At 33.4% G+C, this 19,818-nt stretch overlaps 1 protein-coding gene across 1 annotated transcript; it reads left to right on the top strand.

Moving 5' to 3' along the window:
* Window positions 1-646: 646 nt before the first annotated feature.
* LOC149198762 (cysteine-rich receptor-like protein kinase 10) lies at window positions 647-3,819 on the top strand. Its single transcript, XM_089399310.1, has 6 exons — window positions 647-1,650; window positions 1,878-2,017; window positions 2,105-2,315; window positions 2,418-2,652; window positions 2,899-3,049; window positions 3,269-3,819. Exons 1-6 carry the CDS (start codon window positions 681-683, stop codon window positions 3,602-3,604), a joined length of 2,043 nt encoding a protein of 680 aa, XP_089255436.1. The 5' UTR covers window positions 647-680; the 3' UTR covers window positions 3,605-3,819.
* Window positions 3,820-19,818: the final 15,999 nt, after the last annotated feature.

The following is a 19,818-nucleotide window of genomic DNA, read 5'->3' as shown; positions in this document are numbered from 1 at the left end:
GTTAACGGACTATCCACCCTGCATCTCCTCGGGCATTTAATGCCTTATGGCAGGCTGGTTAGCCACTGTCCTCGATATTTAGTCTGCACAGAAAGCCAAGAAAAATTAAATAAAATATTTTTTTCCACCACTAGAAGAAAAAAAGAGACCGGAATTGAGTCTCAGCAGAGAGCCAAGAAAGATTAAATAATAAATTTTTTTCCACCACTGACTGAACTTAGGCCTAGGCCGGTCCTAATGTTGAAGGAATTAAACAATATATATTAATATTTCTTCCACCTACAACGAAGACCGTCGACTTCTCTCTGGTTGTTAGTGATCCTTAGAAGTCGTCGTCAGCCACATGAATAGATTAGTGAATACACACATTCCACGTACGCAAGAGATAAAGATTAGCGAAGGAGCTTGGAAAGTTCATGAGTGCGTTAAAAAGTATTTTCTCGATAACACGGAAACAGGGGAGGCGGAGTTTGATCAGTGGCACTCCAACTCCACAACAGGTATACTTTCCATGAATCCGGCGAGTCATCATATCTATAGTTTCTCCTTTGACCTGCTTTCATTGACTCTTAGTAGATCGTATGCGCGTAGAATCTTTAAATGCATGGGAAACTTAAAAACATGGTCTAGGCGTCTATGTGTGCAGAGAAAATCAGAATTTCGTGCATTCTCCATTGGCCATGACAATCCTCCACGGCAGAGTTTCGCGCTCGACACTTCTCATGACCCAAGCTGTTCAACTATTCTATGGAATGGCACTTCTCTTGATGATAATTACTCCTCAGTCGCAGATTTGCAAGGCAATACAGTATTCTATATGCCACCACAATTTTAACTATACAACAGACAGTAAGTACCAGAGAAATTTGAACAGTGTCGTGACTTGGCTTATTAAAGATTCGTCCCACACAGGGTTTAACACTTCTGAGAATGGCCAAGTATATGGCCTTGTGCAATGTCGGGGAGACACAACACCCGACCAGTGCTACATTTGTTTACAAAAAGCAAACACTACTCTTCGACAAAATTGTGGGAATGCAGGCGGCGGTTTAATGTGGTTTGAAAAGTGCTTTTTGCGTTATGAGAACTATAGTTTCTTCGGACAATTGGATACCACTGATGGAATCCCTCTTTATAATACGAACAATGTCACACCTAGTCCTGATGTTTTTGTTAAGGCTGTTAACAGCCTATTCAACAAGTTGGTAGATGAAGCAACATCTGGATCTACATTATATGCTTCTGGAACAACAACAGACTCCTTGTCTCGAAGGATTTACGGTCTGGTCCAGTGCACCAGAGATATGTCGATAGACAACTGCACAGCATGTTTGCAAGGAAAAATCAACTATATTTTTACAGTTTACAGTGTAAGGCAAGGAACATGGGGTTTGGCGGGAAGCTGCACAGTTCGTTATGAAATGTATAGTTACTTTAATTCGACTTCGTCTCCACCTCCTAATAACCCAGTTGCTGACACACCACCAAATCAGACCACGCCATCCAGTAATAGTACGCAGAACAACAAATCTTCAAACAATTTACCCATAATTTTGGGTGTTGCTGGCGGCTTGCTTCTGTTGTTATTGTTATGCGTGTTAACAACTAGGAGGAGACTGAAGTCTATTATATTTCGAAATCCTTCCGAAGGTATTTGCATGAAGGATCCCCCAAGTCTTTATATCTCATTGTCAATATATCATACAGCTTTATTTGCTCTGTTAGACTATTGTTAAAGTTTGTTTTTTGAGCACGGTTTTCACATATATTCTCTTCAGGAAATCTAAGAAATGCTTGCGAGATCCAAGTTAAACGGATTCAATTTTTGTGCTTGCCCCTATATATTTATGATGAAGCTGTGTATTTTCGTTATATAGATCATGGCCAAGTCAAGGAAGACACACTAATCGGGCAGGATCAGCGAATTGCGTTTACCATGGAGGAACTGATAGCTGCTACGGAAAATTTTGATGATCAAAATAAACTTGGGGAAGGTGGATTTGGGGCCGTATACAAGGTAACATTAATGAACTAGAAATCTTCTACTAGTTTATAGAATCTTAAATTATAGGCTACCCTCACCGCACCTGGCTCAATTTTTCAGGGAACTATTGAAGATGGAAAGGAAATAGCCGTGAAGAAGCTGTCCTTGAGATCTCTGCAAGGAAAAAGAGAATTTATGAATGAAGTTAAACTTGTGGCCAAAATTCAACATCGAAATCTGGTGAACCTATTAGGCTGTTGCGCAGAGGGATCGGAAAGGTTGCTTGTTTATGAATACTTACCCAATAAAAGCCTCGATAAAATCTTATTCGGTGAGTTACTTCATTCCTATTTTGTATCTGAAAAAATGCATTAATGTTCCAATATATTTATCTGGGTCATGATTAGTTAGCGTACTGCATCCGTGGATACAGATCCAAACAAACGCAACCAGCTTGATTGGCAGAAACGCTACAACATTATAGCGGGAGTGGCTCGCGGGCTGCTCTATCTGCACGAGGATTCTCAACAACGGATTATTCATCGGGACATTAAAGCAAGCAATATTTTGTTGGATGAAAATCTGAATCCTAAGATAGCAGACTTCGGCTTAGCAAGACTATTTCCTGAAGATGAGAGCCACGTCAGCACACGAGTTGCTGGAACTTAGTAAGATTATTACACATTGTCTAAAGCTATTAACAATTAGTGATGGATAGATATGTTTTAATGTGTGCTATTGATTTCAAGAGGATTGACAATTTTGCTTTTGGGTATTTACCTGCTTTGTTATGTTTTAACATTCGAGCATACAGGAATACGATTTCCTTTGCAAATAATTTTCACTTGATCCTCACTCAATTCCTAAAATTTCCCTCACTACATAATCTTCGACTTTGTAATTTGGATATGCAGCGGGTATATGGCACCAGAGTATGCTATGCAGGGGCAATTATCTGTAAAAGCAGATGTCTATAGCTTTGGCGTTCTCCTCTTGGAACTGGTTACAGGAAGAAAAAACAATGATAATAATCTGTCACTTGATATGCAGACGCTTTTAGAATGGGTGAGATATTCTGATATTGTTCTCATTTTATGTCCAACTGAGCTTATTTACCTTATCTAGGTTACGTAATTTTGCTCTAAAAGTCATTTTTCACTGGAATTGGGCCAGTATGTTTTTCAAAATATTTAATTATAAAAATGTTTAAATCAAAGATCCCAAAAATAATTACCCAAAGTCGATAAAGTATCAAGATGACGATTTTTCGTGATTATTCTGCAGGTGTGGAGATTATACAGAGGAGGGAATATTGTGGATATGATTGATCCAGCCATCATTGGAACGTGCAACGTGGAGGAAGCATTGAGATGCATTCATATTGGACTTTTATGTGCACAAGCTGAGCCATCACTTCGTCCATCGATGTCTCGAATCAATTTGATGCTTTCTTATCATCTTGTAACATTACCAGATCCCACACAGCCTGCTTTTGTGAGATCTCATGTTTCTGAAAACAGCAAGTCCACCAGTTGTGGCTCTGGGGTTTCACAATCTGCTGCATCTCACGCTCCTCCGTCAAACGCCGATGCTTCGATTACAGAGTTGGTACCCAGGTAACGCGCATCTTGCAATCTCTCGGCCTTAAAAATGGTACGTCTTTCAATGTCGTGACATAAGTGGGTTCAAAGATACGGACGTGCATAATCTGAAATAATATTACTTCAGTATGCAATTGTAATAGTTAAGTGTGTGGGTTTTACAATAGTTAAATGTGTTGTCAAGCTTTTGTGACTGGTGGGAGCGATTCTTGCCATTCTCTTTACTCTTTTTGATTTGTTGCAGTTAAAATGGTTTTTTAACTGCATATTTGGATTCAGCACCTTGAAAAACTCTTGGGACACTTTGATTGTGCAAAACTAACTATCAAACTTAAGATTTTAATAAATTGCTGTCGGATTTTGACCGGAAAAACCCACCAGAAAAACTTTAAAAAATCGCATTATAGACAATTGCCTTTTGTTATCTAAAATAAATTGTTGCTATATTTCTTATTCAATTTTAATTCTCAGATTATAATTATATTACTTTAATATACCACTGTAACAATTAATTGTGCACTTGTCAAAGCTTTTATGAGTATAGTAGGAGTGGTTGTTGTTATCCTCTGCCCCGCACCTTGAGTGTGATAAATTATTGTCCTATTTATTTTCCAGTTTCAATTCTCAAGTTATGACATGTCTACTGCCTACTAGCTCCTTGGTAGCTTCGTGTAATGTTTTCTATGTAACTAGATTGCTTTCAAAATTACCGTAATGTTCGCTATGTAATTAGATTGCTTTCAAAATTACGCTTGGTGTAATGTTTTCTATGTAACTCAAAATTACTGTAATGTTAGCTATGTAACTAGATTATTTTCAAAATGACTCATCTGCAATTCCTCAATAGCACAGGCAGGCAGGAAGGTGTCGAAAAGAGCATTTACATATAAAATTAACAATAATGCAAACTTCAAATTAATCATGGCTTTTGGCACTTACTACGGTTGAGATTTAGATTTATAACTTAATGCAATGCTCATTTGTCCTATGGTTTGCTATCGTTATTCTGAATATTTATTCTTTACTATCGTTATGGTTTGATAATAATATTGTTATTTTTAATTTGCTATCGTTATTGTGAATATTTATTCTTCAGTGATAATGGTATTGTTATTTTTAATTTATGACCAGTGGCACATATTATGATATAGAATTTGAGTTAAATTATTTTCGTTTTGATTCGTGTGTTATTTGTTATAAAAATTGTCAAAATTGATATAAAATTTAATATTTTAAAAATGGAAAATCTTTAAATCATTGATGTATATAAAATATTAGTGAATGAGTGTGAAATAATTATAAAAGTATATTGATGATCCAGCAATAAAATATTAAATAGTTTTTAGGATATACATTGTCATAATAACACGTTTTTATTAATATTAAATAACTTTTAAGTAACGCTTTGTCATGATTGACCAATTCAAATTAAACAGGGGTCCCTACATCTTTCTATCTAACTGTTTCCTGCTGACCTACTTAGTTCAACCAACGCCTCACAAAAGGAAGGCTCAACCTTGCATCGGTCTCTATCGGTTAATGCTTAATTGAATATCTAGGTGCATGTCTAGTCAAGAAATGGCTAGGTCGTTTTTATTATTACGTATTCTTTTTTATGCATTTTCAAGCTTAATTATTAGTTTTAAGTCTTTCATCCCCGCTGCTACTACCAGGGCTCCAACAGCCGGGGAATAACGTTACCCTGTTGCCCTTCCGTCACTCTGTCTTGTCATACGTGCTCTAAAACCATTGGCTATTCAGATAATCCGGATGTCGTATATATACTGATACGATGCCCATCCATTCATCTAGTGTCCTTCTATGGAACTATAACCAAAGTTAGACTGGACGGATAGTGGCTTCTTTGGATGCTGGTAAAAGGCGGTGATTCCACCAAGGGTCTATAATTAATTCTCTCAACGATCCTTTCTCGAAACTCAGACTTTGAAGGATGGGTTTTTTCTGAAATCAAGAATGTTACGCTGGTAAGGGCTGGTGATGAACATGAGTTGTAGAGCTAGCGGAATTTTATTTGGCATTAAGAATTTTATTAAATTTGGTAAATTTGGTAGTGTTGTAGACCATGAAAAAGGTCTAAAAAGTTTGTGAAGAACGGGTGTGTACATTTTGTAACTCTGGGGCAGTGGAATCCGAAAAACATTTCATTTTGGAATGTGATGCATTCAAAGACATAGAGAAAGTTATGGGAATATGCTAGCATCGATTTCTTGGCATTGTTTTTTTAGTGAGGGGATTTTTGGAAAATTGAGCGAGGTCATCATCAATTTGAACAAGAAAAAGATTGAATTACAAAAGATGAAAAGCGGATGAAAAATGGTTTTTACTGTGGGTTCTCCGATTTATAAGTTACATCATTTCATTTCATTAACTCAAAATACAATTCTCAAATTCCAAAGTGATGAATGAGTATTCACTTCAATTCAATGAGTGCCATTTTGCCCCTTATCATTTCACGACAATTAAGTGCAATATGCTTAGACGCACCTAAAATTTCAAATTTGTTCTGGCTATCAAATCATTGTCTTTAGTGCGATTTTTTGGAAGCTTTTACAGTGGGTTTTTCGGTCAAATTTCTCTAAAATCTTACACGAATTTATTGAAATCACAACCTTGATGGGCAATCAAAGTGCACTAGAGGTTTCCACCGTGTTGAATCCATATATATAATAAAAAACTAGTTTAAATAACATAAATTAAGATTTCATCTCAATTTTTTCCAACAAATTCCAGTACAAGAAAATCCAAAAAATCACACTAAAAACAACTCTTATATATTAATAAAACAATAATAACAAAATATCACTCATAAAAAACAATATAAATTAATAGAAAAATAAAGTTATCTCTATCGACTTGAAAAAGGCGCCAAGTGTAAAAAACAAGATCAGCAAGCGGCGGTAGTCCTTGCTGATATGCAACCACCTAAGGGCATGTATATTTCGGCAACCAATAGATCCCATGCTATTGGGCCATCAATGCTTACCCGTATCTTATGCAGCACCATACCCCGCCCATGGTATCCCCATGCCCATCCTCCGACAGTAAATGCAATGGTGCGAATGGATATGATGTGTAGATATGACCGGTACAATTAGCAGTGAATGCATAGATTTCCGGCTTCCATTTACGATCGGATCGGATCGTATCTACCTGCACTAAATTATACGTTTCTCGCTGTCTGGATGAATGAATTCTGCGTTTTATATAACAGCTGAAGGGCGAACAATAGTATGGGCACCCATTTCTGCGTTTTGAAAACTTGCTTTCTCAGACCTGAAGCTGCGTTCTCAGACCTGACAGGTAAGTTTATGATGCTACCATTACGATTTCGCATGGTTTGTCTGAGTTTTCTATAGTCGTGCAGCTCAATATTGGATCCAATTTTATAAATAAAGAGATGCTGAAATTGTTTTCTTTTCTACAGAACAAAGTCATTCAAACATGCTTCTGTGGAATCTAGAAAAGCCTGATGTCCTCCAATTTCTGCATAATATCTTTACAGATGCCTGCAGCGATTAGGAAGCTCTGATAATATTTAGGAAGCTCTGAGAAACCCCCCGCTCGTATTGATTATTCGTCTTTCTCAGACCTACAACTGCTTTCTCAGACCTGACAGGTAAGTTTATGATGCTACCATTACGATTTCACATGGTTTTCTAAGTTTTCTATAGTCGTGCAGCTCAATATTGGATCCAATTCTATAAATAAAGAGATGCTGAAATTGTTTTCTTTTCTACAGAACAGAGTCATTCAAACATACTTCTGTGGCATCTAGAAAAGCCTGGTGTCCTCCGATTTCTGCATAATATCTTTACAGGTGATAGCAGATATTAAATAATGATATAGCGTGTTTGCTGGTTTATAGTGATCATTGAAAGAGCGGTCATCTTAAACTTTGAAACATATACTATATTCTTAAAAAAAAAATGTTATTTCAGGTTAAAAAAATATTCCATTTCTTGCCTTAAATCAAGCATGCTAGGAAAAGTTTTCATTAGGATTTTGTTTTGTTAATAAGAATTTAGTGATTTTGGTTGATTTAGTAAAAAAAACTGTTATTTCAGGTTAAAAAAATATTCCATTTCTTGCCTTAAATCAAGCATTCCAGGGAAAGTTTTCATTAGGATTTTGTTTTGTTAATAAGAATTAAGTGATTTTGGTTGATTTAGTAAAAAAAAACTGTTATTTCAGGTTAAAAAAATATTCCATTTCTTGCTTTAAATCAAGCATTCTAGGAAAAGTTTTCATTAGGATTTTGTTTGGTTAATAAGAATTTAGTGATTTTGGTTGATTTTGTTATTTCAGGTTAAAAAAATATTCCATTTCTTGCCTTAAATCAAGCATTCCAGGGAAAGTTTTCATTAGGATTTTGGTTTATTTAGTTTTCATAACATATAAATTTAGTATATTTGGATTAGTTCGAGTTTCTTAACATATAATTAAATTTTATGGAATATAAATTATTTTCTATAAAAAATTAACTACATTTACTTTTGAGTTAAAATAATATTTGTTTATATAATTTGGTTTATTTGTATCAGTTACTATTTATTAGTCTGCAATGTTAAAATAAATTGGTTACCAAAACTATATTGGGTTGCATGATTTTTCAATTTAAGTTGGCCTAATTTTACATATGAATTTGTTATGATTTTGGTTTCAAAAATGCATATCTACTCATATTTATCTACATACATTCAATTTATAATACACATTTGCGAAAATAACTGTGAGATTAGATATAATTTTGTTTATTTAATTGAACACTATATATTTGTGAATGAAAGTTTATAGCTAGCCTCTTAAGAGAAACGAAGTGTGACATCGTTTTTAATTTGTTTTTTTATTTTTCACAAGTCACATAACTTAATTAGTAAAGGAGTAAGTGGTCCATAATCCACACATATTTTTTTACTAACCAAAGCATTTTTACTTCATTAGCAGTGGGACTAGGAACCGAGTGTTATTAAAGAAAGGGAGTAGCCCCTGCTTCCCTTGTGTCTTTTAGACGATCCTGGGCTTGCATCTGAAAGCTTTCTCAAAGCACTTGGTTTTCCATCTCCCTTTTTAGGCTCACATAGTGTAATAGGAAGGTAGTAAGTGGCCCATCAACCACACATTATTTTATTTGCAGGTAAGGAACAAGCATAACTTAGTAAAAGTAGAGGATTTTGTAAAGGATCATCGTATATCTACATCATTCCACTTTTTATGTTCACTTTGTCACTTACACACACATTGCACTACACACACTAAGCTACTCTATACTTTGAACAAAGGGCATCAAGTTTCAAGAGCTTTTGTTCATAGTTTATTTGAGCTTACTTTTTCACACCATAAGTGAAGGAAGACACCTAAAAGCAATCATAACTTGAACAAACTAAATTTCCCCATAGGGGCCATAAAATAATTTATAGTTTAGGTTAGGATTGTTGGGGGTAGGCATCAAATAAGCCGCCATGGTCATGTTACATTTTGAAACATAAAATTTGTCTTTTAGGGTGCTTCAAATCCTTCAATCATCCCACGGAAAAGACTACCCGGGCAACACAGAGACCCGATTCAGAGGGGGTTCGGCTTAGGCTCAGTGCGTGTGGTACTATATGGGGCTACCCGACTTGTATAGTGCTCAATACTGATCACCGATTACCAAGAAGCTAAAGACTCGACTGCGCCCGTGGGACGAAGGTATCTTATTGGCCAAATTTTAGGGCATCTTTCCCTATAGGTGGAGGTGCGGGAAGCACTAAAGCCTGATTCATTACCTTGGTTGATTCTTTTGGCTACTGGAAGCGTCACTAGTTCTTTTGAGACGTAGCCCCAGCACCCATCATAAAAGATATCTCCGCAAGGCCCAGCTACTTTGAGAGTGGAAAGGACGAATAGGTCTTCATAGGATCTTTTATCATACGCAAAACAAACTAAAACCATTTTTCTTGTTTGATTTATCACATAGCTTAACTTAAACGGAAAGTAACAATTTATTTTTCACTTTGTTTTATGTATGTAATTTTTTTTGTATACATATCCCTCGCCTCACCACAGAAATGACAAGCAATCCATTTAACAATATATAAATACCTTACTTTTTCATATTAAGAATATTAAGAGAATGAAATGCAAAACATTCCAATTCCCATTTCACCTAAATATACATTAAAATAAATTCTACAAATAAAAATTGAAACGAAATATTTAAGTTTATGAACAAAATATTTTTAAATAATAAAATAATTAATCAAATTATAATTAATTAAGAAAATTGAAACCATTAACTAAATTTCATTCACTATAATTATAAATTCTAATTACTTATAAATAATGTTTCCTTTTTGTCCATTAACTATTCTAGAAATGTAATTAGGACTGTAAAATATACTATTATTATTACCAAAATTTAATAATTTAATCAAATTCAAATGATCCATTAAAAAAATGAAAAGAAGTGTAAACTTAGTTCATAATATATTTTGTACAAATTGAAATATGTTCCCAAAATACTCTTGTTAATATCTAAATGGAAATTTTGTTATACTAAAATGGAAATAATTCACGTATTTGTCATTGAGATTTTGAAATTTGTTACCAAATGATATAGAACCGGTTATGGTTTATTAAGTTTTATGTCTTAGGAGCCAAATCAATGTTCTTAACATTTATTTATAAGTGGAGAAAGAAATACAACTAACACATTTTAATAAAATCTCACACATATTGAATAAATAAATAACCTACCGAGTTCATCAAATGCACTGACAAAAGTAGGATTCTAATTCTTAGAACTAGCTGCAAAGTTTATGTTCGGTTAGAAAAATTCAAATTAATAAAACTAGTGCAGTGATAAAAATGAGATGGCTAATAAATATTGGTAGATATCAATTTTCAAGGAGACATGCCTTTCTCAATATATATCAAAGTAAAAAAAATTACTTCCAAAGCTTGTGTTTTTGAAAAACAATATGTTTGATTAGAAAAGTTCAATGAAATTACTGCAACTATATAAATTAGATGACTAGTAAATAATAAATATCAATTCATAATCAATAACAATACACACTACTTTAGTATATCTCATTTTATTAAGATTTAAAAAAACATAAAACTTAACTAATCTATAATTGTATTTTAAATTATATTATTATTATTAATTATAAAAACAAGTAATACATAAATTAAACATCTATACATTTATAAAAACATGTATCTAGATTTTTAATCACGAGGATTTGCACTCACTTTACCATGGAGATTTTCTAATGTAAATAAGCTTTCATATAATATGAAGGCTTATCAATACAACATGACCAAACACCATAACTTGTTTTATATGATACTTGGTTGTATGGAATTTTTTTTAATTGATCAATTTAATTAAAAAGACCAAAAAAACATAAATATTCTACAACATTCCACAAAAATTAAATTCCTACCACTAATAATTATTGATTATTCAATTAAAATTCTAAAAACTCTACTAATTTTCTTAACTTACTAATTAGCATGTTATAGAGTGGGGTGGTGGGTGATATAGGGGTTATTACAGATCCTATATGATTAATTGAAAGTGCATTTATACTTAATGAATGTTCATATTTATACTTTTAAAAAACTTAATAAAATATGACACGAATGTTCATATTTATACTTTTAATAAAATTAATAAAATACACCATTAGGAGAAGAAGGGCCAAGTGAGTAGGATGTTGATTAATCTTGTATAAAACTTTACTATGAATAAATCAGTTCTTCTCCTGTCATGTCTTCTACCCTTTCTTCTTCTTCCCCTGGTGAAAGTCTTGATGCTGGTAACTAGGAGGCTAAGAAGAATAACATAGGGAAGAAGTAGAAGAAGCAACATAAGAAAGGGTTTAACAAACCAACCATGGTCGTGAGTGTTGGCAATGTTGAGGAACCCTCCAACATGCAACACATGCCCAAATACCTTTGCAAGCTTTGTAAGGGTGATCACCTTCTTAAGGATTGTTCTAGTATACCTAGAGTCTTAGAAGTGTGGTATAAATATTCTCGTCAACTTATGGTTGATCCATTGACTAGTGATTCTTAAGTTCTTGGGGAAAAGGGTAAAGTTAGGTTTCCTTGTAGGTTATTTGAGGGGAGGCATCAAAATCACCTTTTCCCTCATATAGATGTAGCCTCTAAATTTTCTAAATCAACTTTGTTCAAAATGCCCACTTTTACTATGGAGAATGTGTTGAGTCTTGCTCCCTTTAGTAAACTTAGTTCTTTCTTGATCAAACTCAAAGTGGTGTGACATTCCTACATTAGTTTTGACCCAAACTGTCAATCTAGGAGTTTACAAAACCTTCCTCCTTTGAGAGAGGTGTTATGTCTCTCCCTTCAAACCGTCTTTGAAGGGCCTCTATTAGCACACCATCTCATGTCTCAATGTTGGGCACATCCTTGATTTTATGAGATTTTCATGTTAGGCATTTCCCTTCGACCCCTTCCACCTCAACCAGTCATCACAAGTTGTACCATGAGACCAACATGGTGACACCACCTCCACAAAGACATCATATGTCATACATGGTTAGTCTAAATTTGTATGAAATCTATAAGTTGATTAATGACCCAAATATTACCTTTACCAAAGCGGTTTACCTGAAAAGTATAAAATAGTTACCTAAAAATGTGATTGTTATTCTTAGTGATATGCATTAATCAAGACCATAATATCTACTCAAACCAAATTATTTTCGATGCAATTTTTATAGGTATTTGAAGAATGAAGAAGTGGGAGAGGATTAATGAGTTGGAATTTGAAGACCCAGAGGATATGATTGACATTTCAGCAGAAGATTTAACATGGACAGAGATTAATGGGGACCAAGTTGCAATTATTCCATATTGTCGACTTGATGATTTTATAAGAGGAGAGGAATCGAGTGAACGAGCACCCACTCAATTTCTTCTTGCTTCTCAACGAAGTAAAAAAGCAAAGGATATCAGACAAACATATTTTTCAACATATCTGGAGTACATTATGTGAGTCTTTATATCTTTTTTCAATATATACATATAATTATTTTCAATATGCATAAATGTTATATCTAATTTGTTGTAAATGTTTTATATATATTTATTGGTGTGCATATGGTCCGAAGTGCAACAACAGAATTATGAGTGCATCCTCAGATCAAAACAAAAAACACAATCAACATGAAAGTATTAAAGTTGGTTGCCAATGTCACTTCATTGTGCGGCGACTTCAACTTAGACCAGATGATGCTGTAATAATATATACTGCATGTAGGCATATTGATAAATCCAATGTTGTTTGTAATGGAAAAGATGCAATCGGTAGGCCTATGAGATTCAGTTATGCACCACATTTAACAAGGGATATGCGATCTATTGTCCAACATTTAATCCAAAGAGGTTTTAATGTTACAATGATATGGGATAAGTTCATCTTTGATGTGAAGGATGGACTCAGTGAGTTATACACAGGGACATCTCGAGATACATACATGACAAGACAAGATATATTAAACATTTACAATGATACCATAAGGCTAGAGTATGTTAAAGATCAAAGTGATCCAATTAGTGTAGAATGTTGGTATAAGGAACACGCTGAGAGCTTTTTCTTCTACCAAAAACAAGATCTTGCTGAAAACATCCCTTTTATCATAGGCATACAAACAAATTGGATGCGTTCAATGATGCTAAAATATTCTCACAACAATATAATCTCAATGGATTCAACATTTAGTACAAATAAGTATGGGGTGAGTACAAAATTACCCTAAATCTAATTCATTTATTCAAAACCATTTTAATGCTTGTATCTTATATAAATATAATTATGTACTTTGTTTTTAATGTAGTACTATCAACTTTACACTTTAATGGTCTTCGACAAACATCACAATGGGGTTCCAGTAGCTTGGGTGATATCATCACGCAATACTATAGCTGATATTTGTAAATGGATGTCAACTCTCTTTGCCATTGTTAAGAAAGAGCAACCAGATTGGCATGTTAAAGCCTTCATTACAGATGATGCTACTACTGAAATTGAAGCATTAAGGTGATGTGTTTATTCTTTTTATAAGAGACATAAAAATATTCTTAATGTATATTCTCTTTAAAAATTATGTTATTCCAGGTCTTCAATCAAATGTACAATATTATTATGTGTGTGGCATGTTCATCGTGCATGGTTAAAGAATGTTGGAAACAAAGTCCAAGGAAAGGAAAACCAAATCCGAATTTTCCATGCTTTAGGAGAAATCATGCACACATGTGCAGATGATGAATCTGTAAAAAAGACAGTTGAAAAATTATTTGAAGGATTCAGTGACCATACAAAGTTTTTGGAATATTTTAAAACAACTTGGTTAGCCAACAAAAAAATATGTAAGTTTCTTATAAGTGGCTTTAATGACTCTTTTTTGCATGTCATATGTATAGTTATTAATTCATAACCAATAAATTTCTTTCTACAGATATGTGGGCAAAAGCGTATAGAAATTTTCCACATTCCAATCAAAATACAAATAATGCAATTGAGTCTTACCATCAGTATATCAAGCAAAGGTACGTAAGTGAGAAAAACAATGCATGCCATAGGCGAGTTTATTGGTTGATTTATGGGTTGTTGACAAAGGTTGTATTATATTACAATCATATGCAACGTTTAAAAGAAGCTGGTTTTGTACGACCTAGAAAAATTGAGGAACAGTTGAATTCATTCAGGTGTAGAGCTAACCAAATCCCAAATGAAGATTGTGTGCCTGATGAAAAGAGTAACAACGATTATTGGGTTCGTAGCCAAAATAACAATACTCATGATATTTGGTACAATGTCATATATAAAGATTCCAATCTACACTTTTGTAATTGCAAGTGGGCCTTAAATAGAAACATCTGTAAACATGTATTGAAAGTTGAGATGTTGGAAAGTAACATTAGTTTGGGTGAAAATGTATTCCCTAATGTCACTAATCCTACTACAGAAATTCCTAGAATTTTATTTGATTTGAATGAATCACCTATATTGGGCCCAGAAATCCAAACAGAGCTTCTACCATGCTTTGATTCTCCTCCCATTCTAAATTATCATAATGAAACAAGCATTGATGATTTAGATAATTTCTCATATAATGTTGAAACGACCAATGTACGACCAAATAGTGCATTATTTGAAGATGATGAGATGAAACGTGTTAACTCATCAACTCATGAGAAATTGAGATCCATAATACCTACAAATTTGGAACAGGCATATGCATTAAGCAACTTGGTAGACAAAGTATGTCAAGAATACAACAAAATGTTTTTCAATACTATAACTCCATCCAAGATCACTACCAAGAGAAAACATAGTTTCTTGAGCCCAGTCAATAAGAAAAGGTGTTGTGGTCACAAGTCAAATGCAGGGAAGGATAAACTACAATTTGAAAGGGTTGGACGAGTTCGTGCAAAAAAAAGAGCATGAATGAATAGCTGGAGTTGTCTTCTCAACGACAAAGAACTATGGACCACATGCCTGAGTTAGTGCCACATTCTATTATACACAAAAATGGTAAATATGATGTTATGCATTTTTTCATGTGAAATATGATATACTATCATTTGCAATGCATAGGCATAACTATATGAACTTCTTTTGTTGTTACAGTTGACGGGCCAACTTGTCGACTCCAATTATTTGATGAGCATGTCGATGAAAGAAACTATAGCATTGGGAGCACTTCTCCAATCAGTACTATCCCAATTCCCTCCCCGAGGGTGCTTCCCCCTATTGTACAACCAATGGGGATGTATTGTCGGCCACACCCACCACCTTTTTCCTTCATAAATTCTCCCATGCCTATAACCGCCTCCCCAAACCCTTCCCAATTCCCACCCCTCCCCTTTAACCATCCGCCCTTCTCATTGTTCCAATCATCCACCCTTAACATTCCAATTTACCCCCCTAGGGTGATCGCTTGCCCTAGGGTTATTCCCACTATCGTACAACCAATGGGGATGTATCATCGCCCCAACCCACTACATTTTTCCAATTTTTCTCCCACCATGCCTTTATCTATCACCCCTGAACCATGCCTATATCCATCACCAAGTGCTCCACCATCTACCCAGGAAGGGCAGTCTTCTCCATTGCCTTAGATCTTCATGGTGAGAATGAGTAGTTGATGAAAAACTTATCATTAATTAACGAAATTGATTATATGCATTTTGGATTTTACAACTAATTGGTTATTGAATTTTTGCAGCAATATCACTTTGGAAATGCACTTGGGAGTGCCAAGAGTGGCGATGGTGACTTATACACCCAATTTCTAGATCAGTCGTGAGGCGGAATTTCCATAATGTCATTCATGGGCATGAACTTCCATTATCTATGTTGGGAATGAAGTTCCATTTTGTAGAAAAGAAAAATGTATAACTAGACAAATTTGGAATACAAATACATGGATTTGAACTTGTGTGTATGACAATGTCTTCATTGACTTTTAAATTCATGATGTGGATTTGATGTTATATTCTATCAATGTTACATTAGTTTTGAGGAATGTAGTTAGAATGGATTTATTTGTTTCATTTACAAGTTATCAAATTTGCAAGTTAAGTTACTTTTATATTTATATATTACTCAATGTTGCACGCATGAAAAAACATATCATTACCAAGGAACTTTGCTTAGTTATAATAATAGATGTATCATGTACATGAAGAGAGCATATATATGGATTTAGATTTATTTTAATTTTTTATTTATGAAAAAGAAAACTAAAGTTGAATTTATGAAAAAGAAAAGTACACTATACATGCCATATAAGAAAATCTGCAAAAATAGATAATGATTTGAGCCTTTACCACTTAACTACTAACATTTAAAGATGAAAACTTTATTGATAAGTGGTGTAGTATTATTTAAGTTTTATATATATATATATATATATATATATATATATATATATATATATATATATATATAGATATATATATTAACAATTCCTTTATTTATCTTTGGAGCCCTGTGACATAATGTACACAACTCAATGCAACATAATGTCTTACGTAAATTCCATTAGGTAGATCAAATTAAGTATCCTATTGAACTTTACAATACCTTATAGAATATGTGCCACATGTCAAGTTTAGGTAGCTCAGAGTGGATAGAGACAAAGAGAGCACAATTGAGAGGGTTTACATTTTGTAATAGCCCATGGACCAAATGTCTCAGGTAACTACATAGATAATGTCTTCTCCTTTGCACTTGCATTATTTCAATTCGAGATAAAAGAGGACATAGTAGATTCACCTTTCGAATGAATTTTCTTTTGAAAGGGTTTTTCAGAAAATAATTGGCATTCATTGTGGTTTGTGAGTGATTGTGAATACTTTTCTTTATTTTTCACATTTAATTTATTGCATACATAAACAACAAAATTGGTAATAAGGGATCTAGAATCTAAAGGAATTAACCCTTCATAGTATAGATTTATATTTAAGTAACATATATGTTTTGATGGACTATCTATTGGAATATCCATGATACTTTATAGAACAACTATGGTTAAGGACCTAATGTACATGAACAAGATAAACAACATGGATGATAAGAGAATCCCCAAAAAAAATTTGAACTCTATCCATTACTATCAACACCTTAAGCAAAGATGGCATCAAGATGATGTGTTGGTTAAATCATTAGGGAATATAGAAGGATGTCATCCTACCCATACAAACAATATTAAAAATATAATTGTATCTAAATTTAAAGAGGATTTGTGGTGCAATGAAGAGTTAGACATTAAAAGGAAGCCAAGATATTACGAGGGAGTAACCCGGATTCTAAAAGATCAAAAATATCTTTTAGTTCTAACTAGTATAAAAAAGAAATCAACATTACTAAAACAAGAACCAACTCCCATGAACTACATAACTACAATGGTCATTGGGGAAATTCCTAAAACCGTGGGATGTAAAAATTTGTCACCTTTGTGATGGTTGAAGATGAAAATCAATTTCTCAAATTAAAACTCATTTACCTTTCTAACCTCCCAAATCTAAAAAACTATGATAATCTTGGAATGCTTCTCTTACAACTTTTAAAGCATAAAAACAAGATTTCAATGAATTTAAATAAACTTTCTCTTTTAAAAACAATTTTTTTTAAAAATTTAAATAATCTTGGTTTTTAAAAATGAGATAAACCAATTTTGATCTCAATGAACATGAATTATCATTATTATAATCACATTAACATAAACATGATTATTTGGTATTAATATAGATGCCATTATTTCCATGATTAAAATCTGTTCTTTATATTCAATGTATTTCTTCTTTATAAAAAAATGATAATAATAAATGAGATTTAAATAATAAGTTTGATGTCTATGTTGAATTTTGTCAATTTTTTTATAAATTATATATAATTTTTTTTTTATAAAATTATATCATATCCATATGTCAAAAATTATTATTTATAAAAAAAGTAAAAATTTAAATTATTATAACATTTTAATTAACTTATAATCTTTAATTCATAAATATGTATTTTAAAATATCTCAAGTAATTGTAAAAATAATTATTTTTTATTAAATATAAATTATATTTTATAACATATTATTTTTTTATTAAATTAATAATTAATAATAAATTAAATATAATTTATTCTAAATTATTTGAAAAATATTATAATATAAATAAAAGATTCAGAATGAGCATAGTAATTGAGATAAATATTCTTAAAAAAAGTCTTTTATAGGTTTAACATTACTCATTTTAAACACTTATCATAAATAAAATAAAATAAAAGTTTAACAAATATGATACAAACAAAAACCAAATTCCGATTGAATTGACACATAAAATCGGAATGTAATATTTAATGCTATTGCATTCAATGTAATATAATGGTCGTATCGAAAAGCCTTTTCGTATGATGTTGTTGCCGTTTTGGCTGATCTCATCGCACAAAACCAGTGATGTGTAGATGCCGTAACCACATTTATTGTGGCCGATTACCATGGCATGAAATGGCTATGGTCATACATAAAAGGGCGTACTATAAGGCATTAAAATCCCAATAGCATGGGATTTATGGCTTGCCGTATAGTTCTTTCATTAAAATACATGCTCCAGCATGTTTAGAAAAAGGTGTTGATTTATCGTTGTCGAAATGTGCCCCTTCAAGATCAAGAGCAATTCAATGGCCAGTTATTGGAGTCCGTGCCACAAAGTGAATATACATGTAACACCACAGCGCCCAGTGGGGAGTCTCGAGGGGCAGAATGACGTTACGGTTAATAGAAGGCAACTTGGGGATCCGCATCGGCTTTCGCTTCTTGTACTTACTCCCAAACAACCCACAAACATCTATTCAGCATCTTGCCGGGGTCTTTAAATTTGGATTACTACTTTCCACAGAGGGAAATGTCTCGCCTGTACGTTTTCACAGCCCGGGCATCCACCTCCATCGCAGTGGAGCAACCGCACCGGATGTATTGCTGCTTGGATCACAATGCCACTGATAAAAATCTGCGGGTGAAATCGAAATATAGAAAGCGCTGTATTGTCGGCCAGTTGGAATCTTGTGATCGTCTTTTGAGGAGAGGGGAGCAGCAAAGAGAAACACTAAAATGTAATATTCAATAAAACAGGTATCGGTTAAGTTACAATACGGTATATTTTAAAAAGTTTTTAATATTAAATTTTAATATTCAATCAAAATGTATGAAATTAAACAATTTTGTAAAACGTGCCCTAGAATGATAAATATTAACTCTATGATGTAAAACATGCCCGCGTCGCATCGCGTCGCGTCTTTGCATTCACATATATAAGCGCACACTTTATGAGTAAATGACTTGAAAAATAGATAACACCTATTTGAACTTATTGCAAGATGTATTATAATATTTCAGTTCAGCAAACACATCATTTTGTTTAAAATATGAAAAAGAGAAAAGCGCATTTATGAGGCCTGTGCCCTACAATATTCTTAAATTCGGGTGTTGTCATGAAAAAATTCTGGACTCCGAGGTTACTTTAATTTATACTAGACCTCTCCATTTGGCTTTTTATGGTCCACATTGTGCTTGCATGCAACCCACGTTGCCTCTCACTGATGTCACGCACATCTTCTAGGTGATGGCAAATGCCCGTCGAGGAATAGAAGAGGCCGTCTGCGACCTCTCAGGTAGTTGGCTACCACCGCCTCGCAGCTT

Source organism: Pinus tabuliformis, chromosome 2_1, assembly GCF_031772625.1.
Source record: "Pinus tabuliformis cultivar Carrire ecotype Pingquan chromosome 2_1, CPIR1, whole genome shotgun sequence".
Classification (NCBI taxonomy): Eukaryota; Viridiplantae; Streptophyta; class Pinopsida; order Pinales; family Pinaceae; genus Pinus; species Pinus tabuliformis.
Note: the sequence above shows the minus strand (reverse complement) of the source record. Positions and strands in the feature narration are given on the sequence as shown.

Bases quoted from the DNA above. Each gene is read 5' to 3' on its own strand.
- LOC149198762 (XM_089399310.1), top strand. From the start codon at position 681: ATGACAATCCTCCACGGCAGAGTTTCGCGCTCGACACTTCTCATGACC. The intron at 2,018-2,104 runs GTAACATTAATG...TCAATTTTTCAG, and splicing joins GATTTGGGGCCGTATACAAG to GGAACTATTGAAGATGGAAA. The intron at 3,050-3,268 runs GTGAGATATTCT...ATTATTCTGCAG, and splicing joins TGCAGACGCTTTTAGAATGG to GTGTGGAGATTATACAGAGG.